This window comes from Coturnix japonica, chromosome 11, assembly GCF_054131305.1.
Source record: "Coturnix japonica strain WE chromosome 11, WE-NBRP24, whole genome shotgun sequence".
Lineage (NCBI taxonomy): Eukaryota > Metazoa > Chordata > Aves > Galliformes > Phasianidae > Coturnix > Coturnix japonica.
In genome coordinates, this window is record NC_140673.1 from 20932678 (window position 1) to 20955525 (window position 22848).

The window sequence follows — 22848 nt, forward strand, 5'->3', positions numbered from 1 at the left end:
ATTTTGTGAGCTTATTATGATCGGTAACTGAAGGCAGCTGTTGTAGTTTGCTGATCCCTTATGTAGCTGAAGTACATGGAAAGAAAGCAAAAATAAGCGTGTGAGGATCTGAATTAAATTCCACTCTTTGGCCTTATGTGGAGCTGTGCATTATTATACATTTCTGTATGGTTATATATATGAGGGGAAAGAGACATCCAACCTTGATAGACTTAGGGAAGTCAAACAGATTTTTTTTCCAATGTGACCTGCTAAATCTGTCACAGAAGGGGCAGCAAAATGACATCCACATAGTCAGAGACCCCGGCTGCGGTTCTTCATGACAGGCGAGCGAAAGACCACGTCCTATTTTTAGAGAGGATGGAGGAGGGGCGGAGAGGGGAGAAAAAGTTTGAAAATAATGGACTTGTTTAACAGTTAGGGAGCAAAGCTGGCCAGCAGGAAGGGAGGCAGCGCCGGGATATGGATGACTCAAGTATCCTGCGGAGGAGAGGGCTGCAGGTAAGTGCAACGTCTCTCTGTTTTGTCCTGCTGCACTGTCAGCATTCTAAGAGATGATGACGGTCTTTCAGAGTAAATCAAGTTAAATCAGTATTGAGCAGGGCAAGGACTTAAGCTTCCTTGTTTTCTCCTGGGACACAGAGACTCATCATTAGAAGTAAGATTTTAGCATAAAGTAATAAAATACGTTTTGTGAACTTGCTTTAAATTTAAGTCCTGTACATTCTTCTGGAAAGAAGCAATGTGAACTGTAAGGCTTACCTCGTATTTGAAACTTGCTGTTTAGAGACATTTCTAAACCCTGCAAAGTGACTTTTCTGCCTTACCTCAGAGTAGCCATTTTAGCCGAGCATTGCTTAGAAATTAAACGAGAAAGCAAAGAGAAAGTATTTTTAATCTGTGTTAGAGCTACGCTTGTTTATTACTTAAGATGCATAGCAGTCCAAAACCAGATACAATGCTACAGAAAAGCAATTCTTCAATACAAGTAATATCTGTATTTTTTTCAACAGCTGTCATTATGCTGACACAGATTCTCCCACATTTTGTTTTAAGCTTTGTTTAACATCCTGCTGAAGTTTCATGAAATTGCAGCGCTGTGACAAATCTGGTAATGGGTGTCAGTGTCAGTGGGCTGTGACGGCACAGCCGATTCTTCCTGAGTAAAACAGCTGGAAGTGAGAGAGCTCCCAAATCTGGTGTGAACTGGAAATGGAATCAATTTTTGCTTGAAAGCACCATATTCCTTTTTTTTTTTGCATTGTAATGTGATATAGCCTATTAGATCCATGCTGGCATAAATAATTGTTTATAGGCCATGAAGCTTGCCCATTAAACAATAGACAAAACAGCTGACAGGCACAGTTAATTTCACTTCCTTTGATGAAAGTAAATTTACCATTTTGAAATGCTACCATTCATAGTTTAGGGACGTTTTAACGTATTCAGGGTGTTACTGTTGCATTACCTGAATGTGCATTGTCTCACCATTTTAGTAACTGTATGTTTTGATTTTCCTCTGTGTCAGCTTATTAATAGTTCTGAAATTTAGTTCCACATAATGTGCTGCATTGATCAAAGTGCTACTGTGATGTGCTGGTTCATCTGCTCAGCATAAAGCATCTTGTATTCCATTTTCCTTTAGCTGAAGTATATAGGATCAGGACTATTGTTTTGGTGATGATGTGTTCACTACTTGGAACTTTGCTAAGAAAACTGTTTCTGACCAGAGAAAATCTTAATCATTCTCTATGTGCTGATTGTTCAGAGCTTAGAATGTGAACCTCCAGTGTCTGAGATGCTGCATCTGTGTGGCCTGTGGGGGTGTGGTTTTTTATTTTTAGTAGGAAAAATTATAGCAAAATATTTCATGAATTCCCTAATAATAATAATAATAATAATAATAATAACAATAATAATAATAATAATAGTAATGCTATTTAAGAAGTTGGTTTAACTCTGGAAATTAAAGTTTATTCTAATATGTTTTTCCTTCACTTTTGTTCTTTACTATATGATATCGCAAATTTGGGATGGGATTTTTATGTAATGAAAGTCTATTTTGACAATGTCGATGGAGATCTAACTGGAGAATAACGTGAATTGCACTGGTAAGGATTTCACTCAAGAAATCTTTAGAATTTTGAAACGTGGTGAGGAACACACTGAAGCTGAGTAAATATGTGAAGTGTTTTCAGGAAAGCCAGGGCAGCTTGTTACACTCATGGAGTGAACTGCTCGGCTGGGGCTGTCCCTGTGGTTAGTTCTTTAATCAGCAATAAGCCTAGAACTGACCCATGGATTTTGCAAGTTTAATGAAGAATTTGAGTTAATATGATTCTCCTCTGTTTCTTTGCACCTTTGAGAGGACAGAGAAAGTCCTTCAGCTTTCCTAAGATCCCAATAACCCAAATTGTTTTCTTTGTTGCTCTGAAAGATGTTACGTTGCTGTTGAGCTGGAAATGAACATGGCAGGTAATGGGAAGGGAATACAGCCATTAGAATTGAGAACCCCACGACTTCTGTGGAATGTTTCATGCTAAAAGTGCTTCTAGCAATGTTTAGTTTTTCCTGCTGTCAGCCCTTCAAGCATGTGGTTGAGGTCAAACTGTGGTACTGTGAAGGAAGGGAGTATAAAAGTTAATTCAGTGTGCTCTTATGCTAGGTAGGATTGGCACACTTAACACCCCATTGGCAAACACAATCATCTTCATAGTAACAATGAGGAATAAGTGTATTGCAACAGGAAAAAAAAAAGGAGAATAAGAAATCCTTGTGCTGGCTCATCTTAAAGCAATTCAGGTGATGAATGCCAGGTGAGGCACCCTGGAACCGGGCAGTGTATCTCTCCTCTTTGTGCAGCGTGACAGCTGGGGACATGGGCTGTGAAACTCATCAGGGTGCTCCAGGCAAGTGCTGATCAGCACCATGCGGCTGGAGGGGCCCAAACTGGGCCAGTGACAGCAAAAGACAAACTGGGGCTGGTTTAACACGTGCAGCGTGGTGGTATTTGACAATTTGAGTAGCCTTCGGTATTTACTGTCTATATGGGCTGTTGTCTGTACGTGCTTGGGTAGGTATGTGTAAATGACATGTGTTTGTGTAGGCGTAATTCACAGCTCCACCAAGAATGCTCGGGGGGGTGGTTGAGACAATGCACTCATAGGATGGCAAGTAGTAGGGCAGACGTGCAAGTCCAAGAGTAAGTTAATGCTGGATTTCTTTTCTATGCATCTTGGACTGTTGGTGTGCTTTTAGGAGAAAATGTGGCTCAGAAAAGTGACTATTGAAAACATTCCCTAGGAAAAACTACAAAACCGCTGGTTTATGTTGGCACTGCCTGGGCAATGTGTTTTAATTACTTCTTTGGGAGCCTGGGTGCTGCTGGTTTGCTGTTAGAAAGCCACTGATGAAAACAAATTACTTCCCCGTTTCAATCTGGATGTTGGTGGCTTTTGAAATAAACATCCCAGACTAAATTGGGCCCTTTAATCCAACCCCTGCGCTCAAAGCCCTGCTAATTCCAAAGTGAGATCCGGTTACTCAAGGTCTTGTTCAGACTGGTTTGGAGTATTTCGAGGGATGGAGAATTTGCAGCTTTTCTTGGCACCTGTTCTGGTACTTACCCACTTGTGCTGTGAAAAATCTCATTTCCTTTATGTTTAGTTGATAGAGAAGAATGTGTTGGTCAGCCTGCTGATGCTATTTCGTATATAAATTGACTTTGCAGATTAGTGGAATAGAACAAATGAATTATTTTCACCAGAACTATGTGAGCAGTGTTTCTGCCTTATCTCAATCACCTGGGATTCTTTATTTTTAAGTGGGGTGAATTTAGACTCATACTGATCTGGTTTCCCCAAGGTTTCACTGTTTTAGGGGCTTTGTTCTTTTTTGTTTTCACATCTTCCTGCCCATCGAACATTTTAGTTGGTGGACTTCTGCTTATTGTTGGTGATCATTGGTTGATCTTCTGCCTCTTTCTACTTGCTTCCTGCAACTGAGTCCTCAGCATAAATATGATGAAACGCCTCCTTTGTGTGTTATTCCTGCTGATTAACAAAAGCAAACAGACATTTTGTTTTCTTTTTCTCTGTCACTGCTGAGAGAGCTGTACAGAAGCCTGCAATCCAAAGGAGCAGGTGCTTTTCCTGCCTCCCAACTCTTTGTTCAAATCAACAGAGATTTCAGACTGTGCTGTTATTCCTATTTAGCGGTGTTTCTGAAGTTCCTCTCACTTTGTTCTTTCCAACTGTTTTCAAAATACCGTGGATCTGTTCCTTTCTCATTTTTAGTGGCTACCTGTTCAAGGACCTGCAGTGCATGACTTCAGGTTCCCTTGTGTTCTTCCCTCACAGGCAGCTTATTCTTTTCAAATCCGGTTCTTTTTTGCCCTGTTAAAATGAGCCATTAGCTGTCACCACCTCGTTCTGTTCTCTAACAGATGTGTGTGCACTTTTTCCTCATGCTTCCTGTTACCTCTGTTACCTGAAGACACCTGAGATCACTGCTGTGTACTTTGTATTCTGCGATCCATGTAAGTGGCCCCTCGGTGCTGTAAGCAAATAACCTAAAGAAGCAGCAATTGTTCCTATAGGCTAAATCACTATATTTGTGTGACCTGTATATATCACCTTCCTTATTTGTTCAGTCTGTTTTCAGTGTGTTCTGTTTGGTCTCAAACAGTGAGTGCTGACTGCCCGTAAGTAATAGCAAAATAGTGGGAATGAAGATACAGGAGGAGCAAACCAGATTTTCTTGGAATGTATTTGTGTGTGTGTACACAAACGTAGTGTGTACACTGACATAGCTGTGCAGTAGCATTGATGGAGGACCGAGAAAGTGCTTCTGACAATGGAAAATTCTTTTAATTTGTAGACTTCCTTTTGGCTAATGAACTTGGACTGCTGACATCAGTTGCTCCCTTGGGACAAGTGGTAGCGCACACATGGAGCTGCTTCTACTGTATTGGGCAGTGATCTGTGTGTGTGGTTTGACTTATTCTTTGTGATGTATCATGATGTAAATTACATTGTGTAGGTAGCTACAAATGTTTGAGGCTGTCTGGGCTTGTTGTTGCTCACGTGTGTAGAAAAATAATGGGGAAAAAACATTTGGGGACGTTTGAGTTGCTGTGAAAATGAATTTGGATTTTAAACATCATCTCAGAGTGAAACTGGAGGGTGATTGCTTTACAGCAGCTGCTTTTACTCTTCTCGTATGTACGAAATCAGAGTTTCTATCCTAAAAATCCTTCTTGTAAGTGCAAATAAGGAACATAATGGAGAGGGTGGTGTGTCAAATTTCAGGTTCTTGTCACAGACATTATTTGCAGCATTTGTGTTACTTGAGCAGTATTCAGATGTGGTTGGACGTTCTCATCACCAATGTTCTCTTCATCAGTGTTTTCCAACATAGTGCTGAAATTCAAGTTCAGTTCAACTATTTAAATTACTTTGTTGGAGCCTTTTTTACTGGCTTCAGTGCAGATGTGAAACACAAAACACATCACATTACTTGAATGTGTTTATCTTGGCCAGTGTTTTCCACTACACAGCACGTTAGGCTAAAATAGAACCTAGTGTGAAACCAGCAGAGGGATGTTTCTCATTCTAAGGATAAACCCTAATGTCTGCTCCATGGGGAGTAAAAATTGGGCATGGAGGAGTTCTGGGGAACACAGACTGCAGATTCGTGGCTGCTGGAATTCATTGGCTGTAGATATATCACAAGCAGCTTCTGTCATGCGGGTCTACTGTCATGGTGCCATATGTTATACCATACGTAACTCCATCTCACTGTAGTACTGATGGCTGGTGAGAAGCATTGCTGCTGTCAGTGGTACCTGCCTGGCACAAGCTGGCACACTGGCTGGCTTTTCCAGGCCTGCTGCCTGTGGTTTCTTCACAGTGGAGCAGGATGGTGCCGCATTTGGGCAGCACGTGCTTCTGGCATCTGCTCTGAAGACATAGGAAATGTACCGAGGGGAAAATGTGAAAGCTTGTCAGAATAAAAAGTCCTTGAGATATGGGCAAGAATAAAAGGTTAAATGGTTTGCTCAGACGGAAAAGATACTATTTAGCTGCTGTCTTCAGGGTATTGTTAAATTGGTCTGATAATTTGCTATAGTTATGCTTAAATAACTGCTTTCAGTTTGCCAGCAAGGACTTCATGAATGCTTGTGTAGCTGAACTAAACTTTTTATTTTCTGCTTGTGTGAAAAGATAAAATGCCAATAATTAATTCTTCTGCTTCAGGAAGAAAGGTTTTGTTAGCAGAGGACTGCAAGAAAGAATGGCTGTGTGTGTGTGTGCATCTGACTACAAGTAGGTGCTGGACAAAGGGGTTTTTCCCAAAGATAAAGGGTAAAATCTTTTTCCAACGTTTCTTTGGCTTTAAAGGCATCCTCCTGGTGAGTGAACTCTCATTGCAGTGGTGTTTTTGCTGCTACTGGTAGTCACAGGGCTTGCCATGTGGAGCGTGGCTTTTGCTTTCTTTCCTAGCCATTAGCTGCTGGGGTGCTTCACATGGGTCGGTATTGTTTCCTTTTCTTCTTGCTTAGTGACAGAAATCCTAAATCTTAAAAAAAGAAAACCACAAACCACTAAAACCAGAACAAAACAAAAAACCTGTTCTTCAACATAGCGACATAACGTGCTGCTGCTGCGCTGTTTCATCTGCTTATCTTTAATAGCCTTCACTGCTTACGCAGACCCACTTACCTCTTTAATGAGAAGCTATGTCCTGCAGCGAGGCAGCATGGATTTTGCTTCTAGGCTTATGTCATCGGGCTGGAAGTTGAAATTGGTTAAAGCACTTTTTGTTATTTTCCTGTCAGCTCTGCTGCTGATGGTTGCCGCTTCAGTTTCTTTAACATGCTGAAGGGCAGCGGTTGGTGTAGGAAGAAACCCGAGTAAAACATGCCAAGTGAAAATCTAATTTTGAAAAGCAATCAGGATTGATTGGGGGCAGGTAGCAGCCTTTGTGTTTCCAAGGAATAAAGATGAAATATCGTTACATTTTGAATACTTGTAAATCCTGGCTACTAGACAAATAAATGCCAAAAGTATATGATGAGCTGTGATGTTTTAATAACACCCAGGAAACGCTATCTTAAATGTCAGGAGGCATTTACAGCCAGCTGTAAATACACGGCAGTATTTCCTGTGTGATTTAGTTGTTGTTCCTATTGTACTTCAAATTGCTCTATGCAAGCTGTTGGTATTTATGGGACTTGTGTGAGTTGGTGGGATTTTGGCATTTCTGGGAGCAAGACAAGATAGGCTTCTGGAGGTTGTTTTGTTTTTAAATATTTAGAAGCTATTAAAAAAATACAGAGCAACTGATAGACACCAAAATGGCTGTGCAGAATGTCTCAGTGGTGATATTTAGTTGTTATTCTCTAAAGTATATGATACTGCATCTTCACATAGGGTTTAATTTGGAGAGATGCATCTCCTTAGATGTTCCTGGTGTGTGTGCTTGGCACAGCAGGGAGGGGTGGTAGGCATCTGCATTGCTTCTTTCAGCAGCTGTGAGAGGAGCAGACTTTGTGCCCACCAGAGCACGGCAAGTGCAGCAGTGGTGCTCTTAACTCAGGCAGTTCAGGTATTCCTCTTGCTTGGTGTTCAGCTGTCTGGATATGCTCTGAATTGTCAGTTCTGTGAATATACTTCAGAGGCCTTTTCACTTGCAGGAACAAACTGTTGAAGGTTTACATACTCCTTCAGGAATCAGGGAGATGATGTTGCTGTTGGTGAACCTACTAAGACCTTGCTGGCTGTGAGTGGTCACATTTCACCTTGTTTTTCTTAACTATCAAGTGGGTAAATAGTGTAACTTCATTGCTACATGAAACAAAAGCTACCAGAAATACACAAAATTGAAGTGTATGTAACATAAATATATAAGATTTTGTTGGTCTGTGTTCCAACACACATGCTCTTTTAAAATCAGATTCTTTTTGCACAGCGGTGTGTTTGTAGCCAGAGATTTCTCTTTCCAAAATACTCTTGGATATTAGCATGATAAAATCATGTTTGGAATGAGGATGAATATAATTACTGCCTCTTGTATGGCATAGCTTAAACCTCGTATAATTATTTTTCAAATCTTTTCATCAAAATAAGAACATATTAATTGACTTTGACATTTATCACTTGTTTTATATCAGCATAGGCTAATAAATGTTGCTTGTATTGGCAGCCAAAAAAATACAATGATCTCAGATGTCATTGAGGTAGGTTAGTGTAGTCCATGCAGAAGGTCCTTTCTGCTCCATTTGTCCCACAATCAGTGGCTTCCACATCCTGGCTCTGACTCTGGGCTGCATAGTCTGAAATAGAACAAGCCAAGCCCCTGCTCTTCTCCTTCCCAGCAAACACAGGGGGATGCAACCTACTAGGAAGTATTTCCAGATCCATGGTGTGTTGTTTTTTTTTCTTTAACTAGCTTTGGGGGTACAATAATGGTCTCCTTCTCTGTGAAAATATGTGTAATGTAACTTTGTTTTTGATAACTGTAGCGAACCATTTGGCCAAAGTGGAAGAATGTGTACTGACTGGAAGAGAGATTCCCCCTCTGTGGGCAATTTCTGGATACCTGTTAGGAGGGGATCAGGATCTTAAACAGCCAGAAAAAAATTAAAGGCCAGAAGAATGGATTGTGGGTGAGGTAAGGGTAAAGAAAAGACTGGGCACGGCTCAAACAGGAGTGTAAGTGGTTTTGCATTTCAGACTGGTGTGAGGATTATTCCCTCTCATGGCTTTGAGTTATTAACTATTTTTCTAGCTTTGTCTTCTCTGCCTTTAGGAGTGAATACCCTGCACCTCCATGTTCTCCACCTGTTGACTTCTGGCTGTAACTCTCTGAAAGCCACGTTTAACCCTGTTGGTTCTGTAGCACTCTGTGTCTCAAAACATTTCCTTCTAACACCCAAAACCTGTTGTTTTGAAGTGGGCAAATAAGTAAGTTTTCATCTTTAACAACTGCATATGTGGGGACAATTTTGCTGTGCTGGTGACTGCTTGCTTGTAAATGTTAATAGTTTGACAGTGCTGAGCTGATATTTTTCTTCTAAAGTGGCTACCATGAACAAAGCCCCTCAGGGATACGGGACGCCTGTGGAGTTTCAGAAAGCAATGTTGTGCTTGATTAAGTTTAGACAGATGATGGAGTGATGTAGTAAAATCATTTCTGTTAAGGCATAATACAACTTAGAATGCAGTGCGGTACCGTTGGGACTGATAAAAATGAAATACTAAAGAAAAACCATGCCTTTACATAGAGCTTTCAGCAGCAGATGCAATAGATGTAATTCAGTTGTGTGGTGCTGGAAACATAATATTGATTTACCATGAATCAAGAGAAATAGCTTGTACCGTGCCTGGTTGAATGGATGGCAGCCGTCTTAGTGAAATGAGTTACCTAAAAATGGGATGGTACGAGAATTCCTTCTTTTCAATAGGAGTGGGAGATGGCCGTAGGTAGGTGAAAGCAAAATGCAATAAAAAATAAATAAAATCCTGAGAGATTCTTCATATGTAACTGCTGGGAATCGCCAGCTTTCCTTGAACTTTGCACTGTAGGCAAAAAGGCTTTTCATGGGGGCTGTGTCTCCCTTCACTACTGTACGTTTAAGCCACAGTATGCAGATGCAAGTGTTCTGAAGGTGAGGTTGAACAACATATCAGAATAGTGCCTGTTGTATAAGGAGGCTTGAAGAGAGGCTTTGTACTTGTTTGTCCTGTTGCCTGAAGCGCTAAGGCCTACAAACTTTGGAGTTAAACAGCAATAACTCAAAGTATTGGCAGCAGGGCGTAGTGAGCAAGTGAAGTCTGACAGCTGGGGGACAAGCGATGCTTTAAATGGAGCTGTTGTGTATTTGTTTATTCTCAGGTAGTCAGCTCCATTTCTCCCCGATATTCTTGGAGAAAGATTGCTGCTCCTAGGAGGCAAATTTGAGAAAGCAATCAAATAAGTCTGTTAAGTATTTCAAGAGCCCCCCTGCTCTTCTGAAGGGGGGAAAGAAATGGAGCAAGGTATTTAGCTCTAAAAATGAAAATAGGCTCCCCTGGTATGTGAGCTGGGTTTCTGGATGTTTGGAAAGTGTTCTTATGGAATTGATTGGGCTCTTTTTTTATTTTATGAAAGGAGAAAGGAGGAAAAAAAATCCAGTATTTGTTTTTATGAACCAAAAACTGGCATACATTTACTGTCATATTGTACGGAAGAAAAGGTTACATGGGAGTCGCCCACCCTTCTTCCCCATCCTTTGTATGTGGGAGCAATAAATGTCTGAACAGTTTGAGATGCTGAGTCAGCATTCCCTAGTAACTCTTGGGAGAAAAAATGCAATTCCTATTTGATGGCTACTTTACAAGCAGGTACAGGAACTGTATCGTCCTGTATGAATACAGGAAAAAAATGAGGTCCTAAATGTCAGCCACATCCCACATTCTCTGCCGCTTTGCCTGGGATGTCTGTCAGCTGCAGACAAGGAAAAACAGAATGAAACCATTTCATTGGCATAACAGTGATTGATGTTACAGCTAAAAATTGCTTTTAGACACAATATTTTGGAAGAATGCAGAGCAGAACTGTACAGCTTTACTGGACTACTACAAATCTTCTCGTTGATAGCCTTCCTCACAGTCTTTTAACCAGGCGCCTTCCTCACAGTCTTTTAACCAGGCAAACAGTTGTACATAAACATGATAACTTTTAAAACCGGTTTGAAATAACATTCACTTCACTGCTGAACATTTATTTCTTTCCCTTTCTGAACCTTATGTTTGGGCTCTATCTTGTTGATAAGTTCTGTAGCGCTTTGTAGCAGCCAAAAGAGCACATGGGAACAGAAAATGAGGAATGATGCAAGGAATAAAAATCCTTGTAAATAAATACTAAGCTGTAGTAGAAGACTACTCTTAATTCCTTGAATGAGTACAGGTTTTCCAAACAAGGCATAATTAGAGGCTTCTGCTTGGAAAATGCAATCAAGGGAGTCAAGGTAGCTCTAAAGACCATAAAATACAGCAGAGGGACCAATAAAAGTAGAGAGAAACACTCACAGGGCTGAATGTGACCCTGGTTTTCAAAGGCTAAAATTTTAAACGAAATTCAGAGGAAATATGTTTTAATTAAAAATAAAGCATTGAGGTAATAGAATAATGGGAATATTGAAAAGGTAAAGCAAGGGTGGGAACCCAGCCCTGAATCATTACCTTCCTTTGTGCTGCATGGTTAAAAATTGTTCTCCTAGCAAAACCAACTGGCCAGGTGATGGGAGAACTCTGATAAGCAGCAGCAGGTTTCTGCAGGCTGGAAGATGGATCCTGAGATCTGGGAAGCTGGTTGTAGGGCTCAGAAGGTCCTTGAAGAGCAGTGTCCTCTCAGTGTCACACTGAAAAGACTTCTTTCTTGGGTTAGTGGTACGTAAACTGAGCAGATTGAAACCCCAAATAAGATATTTGTCAAACCTGCTAGGCAGTTTTCATCTTCATAAACTGAGCAAAAATCAAAGCAACAGTGTGGTATTTAGAGGTTATTCACCACTACCACTGAGAATCAAGATGATGGATTACTGCGTTGTTGTTTGATAAAAATGGGTGTGGAAATTGTATGCTCAGCTGCTAAGATCAGGCAGCCTAAACCATATGTACTTCAAGTCAAATTACTGAGTAGCAGTCAAGTTCCTGGGCAAAAGATATGAATTAAAAAGAATAAGAAAAATCATAGGAACTACTAAATTATTTTAGAATTTTGTGTGAGCCAAACACTTACAGGGATTTACTCTAGGAATGTTTTTCTTGTCTTTTAATTGCTTTGCCAGAAAATTAAGATTTAGTTAAGTTCTGCTTCCCATTTCAAAATCCACGTTTGAGTCTTCAGAATGTTTCTGTGGGCTATTTGCATTATCTTTATACCTTCCAGGATGATTTATAAATTGGCTTCAAATGCGTATTATGGAAGAAAGGTTGCCATAAAAGTCGAAGCTGATCATATGGATATACTGTCTTTTGAACGTTTCTGGAAGCAAATCTTATTTTGCTGCTTTAATATGTTTGAAGTCCAAATTAATCTTACACCTAGATTAGCATTACTGGGATGTGATAATGGATTAAGTGCTGATCTTTCTTGCCCCCTGTTTCATCAGCTGCTTTCTTCTGCAGGAGTGGTAATTGCTTTGGAATGGAAATGTTCAAATACTATTTCAGTTGATAAAGGTCTGTGCAATATCCATGCAGATACTCTTTTGAATTCAAAAGGATTTTTCTACTATTTATTTTGACATATGTTAAATAGCGTAAGAGAGATCAGGATGTGAATCATAATTCCTTAAAGAACTTGTGTAATAGCTATTTGAGCAGAAATATAAAATCACATGGCGCTTTCATAAGAATATGATTGCTAAGCAAGCACTAAAACATTTATCACACTTAAAGCACCACAGGATTGACTGTAAACAAAGCACAACTATTGCAAGGAATCAGTAGCCAGTATTGGATCGAGATAGAAAAATACAAACATTAATACTAATAACAGTAGAAGTGCTAGTACTACTAATGTGGGTAAGGTCTTCTATTTCTGATTCAGGTGAGGATTCATCTGTACTATTTTGATCTGGAAGATGAAAGACATAGCTGCAAATCTGATGGAATTGCAACCTGAGAACAATTAGATACAGAAATCAGCTTTCAACATCAGATGAGTTCACCAAAGCAGGAGAGTGTTAACAGAGTTAATGAGTATAATGTGAGGATTAGAGACGACATACAGCTGTGCATCTAGCTGGCTACTGCCTCTGAGCTGAGAGGCTGCTTTGTTTCTTGTCCTTACCTGATCCTTGCAATGGTTTGACAGCAGCCTCAATTACAGAAACAAGGAAGTTTGGGGATTAATTGAGAAATAAGACTGTTATTCTTCAATGACAATCTCAAGACAATGCAAAAAACTTCATTGCAGTCTGTAAGGGCAGCCAATATTCCCTTTGTTTTATGGTGGTAACTTTGACTTGTGTGAAAAGCATTAGAACTTTACTGGCAGCTAAATATTCAATGAGGATACTACCTAAACACCATTTGAACTTATAACAGAGAAAACCGTAGCAGAAGACAACCAGTTATCAAGATGCAACATCAATTGACAAGAAATTGCTTTTTTCTTTTAAGTGTGTGGTTACCTTCTGATGCATAGCATATAACAAGCTGATACTAAAATAGCCAAATATTGTATAGACTCTTTGTATCCTGATGGCAAACAACATAGAATTTTTTTTTCTGAAGTATATGAAGTTTTAATTTTTAGTAGTGCTACAAGATACTGATTCACTGAACATACATCTAGCAGTCAGTGCTGGATGATGGGAGATGATCCTTTCCCAGTTTATAAAGCTTCTGTCTTCAGAACTGAGCTGGTAATGAGCGATTTGCCACTCTTTGCATTGCATTGTTAATGGTAGAGATTAATCAACCGGTGCATTTCCAAATTCTGTATCATAAATGAGTAAAAGTTTAATAATAACCAAGTTAATTAAATATTTTCATTAATTGACATCAAGGTGCTCATCCTTTTTTTCTTCTTTATTGTGAGAACCTTACAGTTTAGAGATGCAAAACCCCTAAATAACCGCTGACAGTAATAGCCAGTAGAATTACAGTCAGATTAAAAGAAAACCTTTGGATTCTTGGTAGGCTCTTTCTTCTCCCAGAAATAGATCCTGATCCACAGCATTTTCTCCAGCAGTTTGATTCCTGGTCTTGGTGTGCATCCATTTGTGAAGATGTGGTGATCTACCTCCATCCATCCCAAATTACACATCCGTGGCTGAAGAAGTATTTCAGCTGGGACCTCAGTGTGTCAGCAGCAGACAGATCCTCCTGTAGTATTCGCTTGGTGAAAACTGGAGCTGGTACTTGTGCAGCTTCTCTCTCATAAGACAAGTTGTGGTGTATTAAGAGTGGAGCTGAAAAGCCAAGAAGGTCGTACGTAACTAGAGAGGGTTGACTGACGATGAGCCCCAAAGCAAACAACAAAGCGTCCCAACAGAAAATGGCAACGGCAGCCGTAAAATGAGATAATAAAGTGATCCTACCATGAGGGCAAAAAAGAAAAAAATAATTAAACCCCCCCAGAGAATCAGACTGAAGAGAAAACAAAAAATAAACAGGCTTAGTACAGGGAAACACAGGCATATAGCAGCGGCCATGTTGCCTCTGAAATATCCTGTCCTTAAGCAGATTAGGAAGATTCCTCTTGTACTAAGCTTTAACAATTTGCCTGCTAAATATATTGTGGGCTGTTTTGGAATGCCTCTGTAGATTGCAGATCTAGAAAATACATTCCAGAAGCCTGTGGCTTCTTAAACCTTTTGTTTTCCAAAGAAAGAAGTCTTGTAAAAGAAGGTGTGTTTCAAATAATACAGGAATTTACATGTTCTTGGTGCTTTGGAACAAGATTTGCTCTTCTGTTTTCCTTGAAGCTTGGATACGTCCACATTAAAATGTGTGAACTTCCCATATATTTATAGGAAATGGAATTTCATTGCATGCATTGTATGTATTGATATTGCGCACGGTGTGTACACGCACAAGTGGATTAATGTGCATACCCTGTTCAGCTGGATATCTATAGGACCATAGGGAGCGTAGATGCTTCACAATCCAGCCTGCAGTAGTTTCAGCAATGCGGTCAGCTGAAAATTAGAAACTTTTTATTTCAGTTTCTAGCACTTTTATATACACTCGTTTTATGAATCAGTTCTTGTGCCAGCATTGTCCTTTGTTCTGAACAGCCTTCTTTCCATGAGAGTTTTGCTGTGATTTCACTCAGAGAATCCAAGAGGCTGTCATCACTTGCAGCCAAAGTCTCTTTTTGCTGAGATGGTGGCTTCCAGCGCTGGAAGGTTACTTTATTTCTGTTGTATTGGAAACATTCCTGCTCTGAACATAGGAAGGCGCAGCTTTGTACCCATGCTGTCGTGCTGTAGAACTCTGAGGATACCTCTGCTCTTTTGGCTAGAAGGACAAATTATTTACTCTCTTTTAAGAACTTGCTCCTTAAATTTAGTGCTTGGAGTCCAGATGATAGTTTTGTCTCATTTTTTTCCCCATGTTTCCAGGCACAATTATGTATTACATAGGGAAATTAATTTTAAGCACAGTAGCACCATCTCAGCAAGGGACCTGGGATGTGTCTGTGTGAATATCATGGCCAGGACCAGGCATGGCATCATAGCAGCTGATGTGTTTCTGACTGAGCTAATGGCATTATAGTAATTTCCATATTAAGTTCCATCCTGTCCTTGATGCTGCCTATCAACTTGTTTGCTTTTTATCCACCCTCCAGCTGTACACTGTCAACAGTTGCAGCCTTTCGGTACCTAAATGGAGCCTATAAACAGGAAGGGAGTCAACTCTTTGAATGGGTGGATAACAGCACGACAAGGGGAAATAGTTTTAGTTGAAGGAGGGAAGATTTAGGTTGGAGTAGGGGGAAGTTCTTTATTATGGAAGAGGTGAAATGCTGGAACAGCTGCCTAGAGAGGCTGTGGATGCCCCATTCCTGGAGGTGTTCAATGCCAGGTTGGATGGGGCCCTGGACAGCCTGGTCTAGTATTAAATGTGGAGGTTGGTTGCCCTGCTTGTGGTGGGAGGGTTGAAGATTCATGATCCTCGAGGTCCCTTCCAACCCAGGCCATTCTGGGATTCTTTTCTTTTTGAAATTCGTGTTAGTTTGGCTTTATGTAGGAGTATGAACATTTAGTGGTGTATATATCAGTTCTGGCATTGTGTTGATTCCTCACCTAATGAATTCCTCACAGTTTTAGAAATGTTTGCTCTTGTGCAGTATATACTAATGTACTGCATGCTGGAATTAATGGCAAACACTGAAGTCTTATCTAACATTTTGCTATAAAAAAATCGATTATTTACCTCTAATCTACATTTTTTTGGTTCTTAATGCGACATATCTTGCGCACTGAAAACATTACCCAGCTGTCTGTATGAGCCTGAGGGATGCTGAGAATGCTTAACCTACTCAGGGATAAGAAGAGTTGGAGTAATTTTGTAATTCACACAGTGAATGGGAGAACCAACAAAAAGATCATCAAGCCCCACCACTAACCATGTCCTCAGTGCCATGTCCTCACATCTCCAAAATGCCTCCAGGGATGGGGAGACTCCCCCTGCCCCATGGCAGCCTGTGCCAGCGCCTGACCACATTCTCTGTGAAGAAATTCTTGGTGCCCTGTTTGAACCTCGCCTGGTATGAATGTTTGGAGGTATTACTCTATTTAGTCAGTCATTTGCTTCATTAGCTTTATGTCCTGTTCATTATCTCTTTATGACTGAATAGGCAGTGCAGTGCTATTAAGAAGACATGAAGTATTTAATCTTAAAAGCAAGACATAATGCTGTTCATTAGATATTTTGTGAATGATTCTCTGTAGTTTGTTTTACAGCATACATTCTGCTTTGTAGAATCAGCGTGCGTTGAAATGCTGTGTGCATTTTCCATTCATTGTTAAACTTGGGTAGAAAGAGGCTTAAAAATACTTAGAATTACTGGGAAAATTAAAATAAGATTGTCTTCATCTGTGACGCCTGTTGATTTTTAAGTAAGCTGTAATTGCAATGCAGGCAGAGTAGGCACAAACACTGGCTGGTTTCTGACAGCCTCAGCAAAGGGAGAGAGTTTGATTTTGGTTGCTGAAATATCTCCAGCCCTGTGCTTACAAAGCAGGGCACTTTCACAGGGACTCATCTCCTAGTGAGGACACACCAGATCAGACTCTGATAGGTCCCATCCCTGTGAGCCATCTCATTTTTTCTCTTAACCACCATAACATGATGAAAATAAACAATGGGCAGAAAAAAAGTCTGATTTGTTACTTAAGAAGATGGTGGAGAATATGTAAAAGTGGAGAAGCATCTTTGTAAATGTTGTGAATTTTGTGTTACTTGTAACCTGCTTTTTTTGGTCACATAAGTGAGAAAAGACTCTATAAGATGTTAAGTCAAGAATGCTACTTACCGTATATGTAAATCTGCAGTAACCCCAGACACTGCACTAGGATTACTTTGGGGTTATTATGGATGATGCTTAAATCTCCCTGCTGCCAATCACCCATAATTTCTGGGTTAAACAGAGGTTTTACTTTCTGCTATTAGAATTCCAAATTCAACAAATAAATTAGAAATAAACCTTCCGAATTCTTGATGGGGGGGTGTACCACTCAATGGAAGAAAATGATGTGCTCAAAATACTGAGCTGAGTTTGGTGTAATGTTTTATTCTGAAAAGAAGAGTAAATGGGGATCATCCCTGCTTTTCGTTGTTGTGCCTTTATCTTATGAGAAATTACAGTGATAACATTCCAGGAGCTTTGAACCTGTTGCAGTCAGAAAATGGTGGAACTACTTTATCTGTGTCTAAGCTGTTTATGGAAATGAAACACATCGGTTAACAGAACTAAATCTAGAGGTAAATTATTGAGCTGAATCCAGGTGTGCTTTTGTAGGCAATGAATGGTTTTAAAAAATCGACCACAGCAGCTGAGAAAATGAATGCATGTTTAAGGATGGATTAAGGAGTTAAACACTAAAATGAAATAAACCAAGGTTTTTCTTGATGGAGGAAGCAGCGTATGATACCACACTGTGTGCAGGTGGAAGGTTGCTGTTGGAAGGTCTTTCTTTGTAAGCTACTCGAGTTATTTCTCCACAGATGGTCGCTAAACTAAATGAGCTTTTTAGCTTTTCCTTCATAGTTCAGTCCCTCTCAAACAAAAATACTAATACTTCAGTGAGTGTTCTTATTATATTAATAGCTATTATGACAGTTAAGAGTTTTAACAGATACTACATATGCTTTTTACACAGAAAAATCCTCTAACGCTCCTGGTAAGCACATCAAAACTTTAACTTCTGCTCTGAGAAGTGCTACTGGGTGGGACTGATTGTAAGAGTGGGATGGGTGGACAGAAATTGCAAAGAAACTGTTGAAAAACAGCTGTGAGCAAGCTCGCATAGCAATATATAGCATGTGTTTTTATTTGTGATTGCATCATTCTGGTTCTTTGTTTTGCTCGTATTGAGGTTTAAGTGCTACTTTTTCCAGCGTGTCTGGCTTTTTGTAGGTTGTGTGAGCCTTGTATGGGCTTCAGTTCTGTGTTCCAGTGCTTCCAAAGTATGCTAAAGGCGTTCAGTTGAAAACAGTGTGTTAATGACTTTTGAAATAAAGCCATGGTGTGCTCACAACCCAGAAGCCAACATGGGCTGAGTGCTGTGAGCATGTTTGGAACTGAACCTCCAGGTATGAACAGAGACACTGATTAGCGCGGCTGCTGTGTGATCCGTCAGCTTCAGGAATAGCCCCTTTCTCAGTCCTGCTCAGAGGAAAGAATTGTTGAATGGCAAATTCTGATGAATGTGCAAGTCTTGTAAGTTTCTTCTGTACTCATAGGTACAAAGTACAATATTCCTTAAAATATGCCTTTGAAGCCAACACCTGGATGAACCAAAACCTTGCAGTTCCTTCCAAAGGGCCGGAAGGCGTTGAGGATGAAGAGACCTGAATGCTTTGTAGTGTGGAAGAGTAATGGCTGTGCAGACAGTCCTGAATGCTTGAGAGTCTTTTCCCGATGATGAAGTCATTGTTTGTTCTAATTTGAAGTATTATAAAAGACAGAAGACAGAAGTTTTAGAGATTGATTACTGTCTTTTGTCTCCATATATTTTCAAGAGAGTACATATTTATAATTTAAGTGCAACAGAGAGAAAATTCTGGCCAGGACATGTCCTTGTAATAGAATCAGCTGTTTCTGTCAGTCCATTACAGAGCACACTAATCACCCATCAGAACTAAAGTCATTAGGCACAGTCTGCAGTTTCTCAAATCTGTGCTTTGGGAGCGCGTCTGCATTTTACTTGTTCTGTAATTGGGGATGAATTTTCCTTTGCTCTGAAACAGATCTCTTGGCACCAAGGAAGCCTGAATTATCCAACTGTATTAACTGTGAGGTTGTTCAGAACTGAATCTGTGGAAGATCACATGCTTCTTCATATGAGAAATCACAGAGAGCACGAAAACCTTAATTCACTTGACATTTGTGCAGTTTGTGATACACCTGACGGACAGCCTGGATGTGGCTGATTAAAAATATGCCCAGGGATGAGGTCAGGCGGTGCCTGCGATTCCCAGCTCTACTGGCTTTCATTTCGAAAGCAATAGATGTTGCTTTCCCAAGATAGGCTCTGCCCCCTCCCAGCCCAAAATTGTCCTGCATACATCAGCATAAACCTTTCACCACGCTCAGTTTGATCTGTATGTTAATCTTGGGTTTGGCCCAGCACTGCTTTGCAGTTTTGCATTCTATTTTCCACCTGCTTGTCACATGTGACCGTGGCAGAGAGCAGTGGTGATTGTCACAGTTCCTCTACCTGATCAAAACTGAGGAGAACACTTAATTGTCAGTTATTTCTAATAGTTACGGTGATTTAGATATTTCAGAGCAAGTATAACACCTGTCTAAAACTGTGTTTTAAAGAGCTGGTGGGAGAGCTTCCTTTAATGTTTTTTTTTTTTTTTAAATTGAAAATACTGTTTTCTAGGATGAATTCTAAGCAGGTAGCTGTAGAAATATTCTGTATGTAACTCAGATGAGTCACACCTTGTATTTCCAGGGGATCATTGTCTCCCTGTGCACGTAATGCGACTACGGACTTTCTGTGGCTCTTTGCTTTTGCTGTAAATATTATCTGGGAATGAAGCAGTAAAGCCCTTTCTTCTTTTACTTGTATGGAGGATTTAGGTTTCAGCCTGGCTATGATTTGAAGCCCAGTGCACGTGAACAGTATTGCACCATTCTCTGATGAGAGCAGAAAGAAGGATTCTGCTGGCTGCTCACAGAGATACAAATGTTGCTGGGCACCTGCTTGTTCCAGACTTTCATATGGTTCCCAGCACGTGGAGGTCCTCATAAAGCTCAGGGCTGTCTTTATTCCCTTGCAAAACCAACCACCTTCCTCCTGTTCCTGCTGCCCCGCGGCTGCTGAGAAGCAGAGATTGCAGAGGGGTGAGCTGGAGTGGCTCGTGCAGATGAGCAAAGCAATGAGAAATTACATCTGCTTGTTCTCTAAATAACGTCCGCTCAGAGCAGATGTAATTAACTACTGAACTTAATGGATGCCTCGTGAGGTTACAGATGCTATCAGTCATAAACGGGATGAAGGCAAGGGAGCTTTATGTGCTCGGAATCCCTTTTAGGGCTAATTACTAAATATCTTTAAAATTGATTGCTTATGCTTTCAATTTCTGAGAGTGTTCTCACATGATCTATGTGGAAGGGATGTGGTGCAGCTTTTGGGCAGGGTGGGGGACGCCTGCAGGGTGGGGGCTGTTGGAGGATCAGTGTTGTTCCTCTGCCACAGGGCTTTTTCCCAGAGATCTGATATTAACAAACTTGGTCTCATTTCAGGGTCTGATACAGAAGTTCTTGGTGCCAAAATTACTTGAGAAATATGTGGTTGCAAATATCCCAGGGCAGTGGCATGGCCCCATCAGTAGGAGCTGAAGGAACTCTCAGCTGTGGGGTTTGGGTTTGGGTGGTGCTTTGCAGAGCCCGGGGTTGGACTTGGTGATCCTTGGGGGTTGCTTCCAACTCAGAATGTTCTTCAATTCTGTGTCAAATGTCTCAGCCTAACATGGAGGGATAATGCCACAATTGATTTCATTCCTGCCTGTCTGCTTCTTAAATAGCATATGACTGGGGCCTTGGTGAGAGGCAAACCTGACGATAACAGGGACCCTTCTGGCTGTCATGAGGTGCCTGATAGTGATGTTAACGTTGAGCTGACAGTGAACCTTTTTGGGTCCAGCTTCACTATTAGAGTTCTCTTGAGCTACATATTTCAATGTAATTGTCTTTGTAACCTCTGATCCTTGCTCCACACTTGCATTACCAATGCACTGAATGGATTTGATCTGGTGAGCAGCCCCAGTTGTTTTAACATGAGATACCCATGGTTTTACAGAACCTCTAAGCAAGGTAACCCACGTGAGTGCTGCGCTCGAGTACTCAGTTATAAACTGAACAGAAGAGACTTGATGATGTTTGTAAGTAAAACGAGTGGACAGGTAGCCTTGAAGCCGACCATCAGCTCTTTTAGAAACAGCCTTTTAAGGAGTCGCTGTGTGTATTGTAGGAATGACAACCGACTTAATCACAGATTAATATTAGTACAAGCCAACAAGAGAGGGAATAAAATGGGGTTTGTTTATTTGTAATGCTCTTGGCATTCTTAGCAGCTGTGACCGTTTCCTTGCGGTCGCTGCATGCCCAGTCTTGAAGGAATTTTTGGTGCAAGTCAAGACAGCTTTACAGAGCAGTGTCTAACAATAGTGAGCTGCTGTGTGTCTCCGGGATGACGCTCCTTTCTGCATTTTCCAAAGTTTTGCACAGCATGACCTTCTGACTTACATTTCTCAGGCTGGTGTGGCCTGGTTGTGAGTGTTGCTCCTGTTATTTGGGTGGCAGTTAGAGCTGGGCGGCCTGCTCTGCTCACAGCCTGGATCAGTAATGTGCTTTGTGGCCTTGTATAGCTAGAATTAGGTAATGAGAAAGATTAATGAGCTGTCTAAGCTGTGCGCGTTATTCCTCTCAGTATTCCTCTCCCTCAGGCTAATCTGTTCAGAAATATAGTGCAGGTAATAAAGATTTGGAGTTGGTTAAGTATGTTAGTTCTCAGATTTTAAGCTGTAGTCTGCCTTTTATTTACAGAAGACTACCATGCATCTTGGCTTGTATGTAGTTGGTCCATACATTTGGACAACTACATCATTTTGGGAGTCCGTTATCTGACAGCTGCTGAAGCTGTTGCTGTTGTGTTTTATATATTGACTGTTCTGAGGGCAAGTCTTTTCTGCTGCTTGTTCTGTGCTTCTGCGCCACATCTACAACTCTTGGGGCTGCAATGTGTAAGCTGTAATCTTCAAATGAAGGTATATCTGTGATCTTTTATGTGCTACGTATTAAAAGTAAGTTTGGCAAATGTATTTGGAGAGAGCTGCTGCCATACAATGGCTGTTTTCTTTTTTTGTTGTTAGCCTTGGGGAAGACAATGAAGCTGATGGTAAATTAGTGTGCTGACATCCAGGATTGAACAGCTGAGTTACTGTACCTGCTCTTCTTAATGTGACCGGGGTTCTCAGGGGTTGGCTTTAATTTTCAGAAACCATTCACTGTTTAACCTCAGCTGAAAAGCCTGGGATCAAATATGAAGGTAGCTATTTTCTTTACTGAGAAAGAAAGACTGCTGCTTCACTGATAGCATGAAATTAGACTGACCCTGAGCTCCTAGTCCCGAATAAGAGATAGGAATGAACGCTGCAGAGGAAATGAGACTTGGAGAATTGCAAGTCATTCACTATTCTGTTAGCAAGCCTTGGCTGCGAGTGCCCACGCTGCACATAACCCACAGCTCGGCTGCAGCTGCTGTGGGCCCATCTCAGCCACTTGGGAATGTGGTTTGCATACATTGTTCGTGTTGTCATCTGTCTGTCCCAGTTATGATGTGTGGCTTTGGTTGCATTTTCTGACATGAGTGGGTTTGGTTGGACCCATGGTGCGCTGCATCATGTACTGTGGGCTTCAAAACGTGATGTGGCGTAGGTAACATGGAGTTCTCGCTCCAGCTCATATAAAAAAACAATGCTTATCTATCTGTACATACAGATAGAGATACACAATACCTATAGGAATACTTTTAAAGTCAGTCTATGTATCTATACAACATGCACGTTTATGGAAGTGGAGCCCACTCAGAACATTCTGTGAAAAGTGGAA

At 40.7% G+C, this 22848-nt stretch overlaps 1 protein-coding gene across 18 annotated transcripts in view; it reads left to right on the forward strand.

The window, feature by feature from the left end:
- MAST2 (microtubule associated serine/threonine kinase 2) overlaps nucleotides 1-22848 on the forward strand; it is a 147847-nt gene that overhangs the window by 32798 nt on the left and 92201 nt on the right. For 8 of the 18 annotated variants that reach the window (XM_085511562.1, XM_085511577.1, XM_085511574.1 and 5 more), the window contains one exon: nucleotides 418-501. The exons of 7 other annotated variants lie outside the window; for them this stretch is intronic. In XM_085511562.1, coding sequence (XP_085367688.1) covers nucleotides 418-501 — 84 coding nt within the window. Of the gene's footprint in view, nucleotides 1-417; nucleotides 502-21983; nucleotides 22005-22848 lie in introns of those variants that run through there. 3 more of the 18 variants (XM_085511572.1, XM_085511576.1, XM_085511579.1) reach the window with 2 other exon arrangements.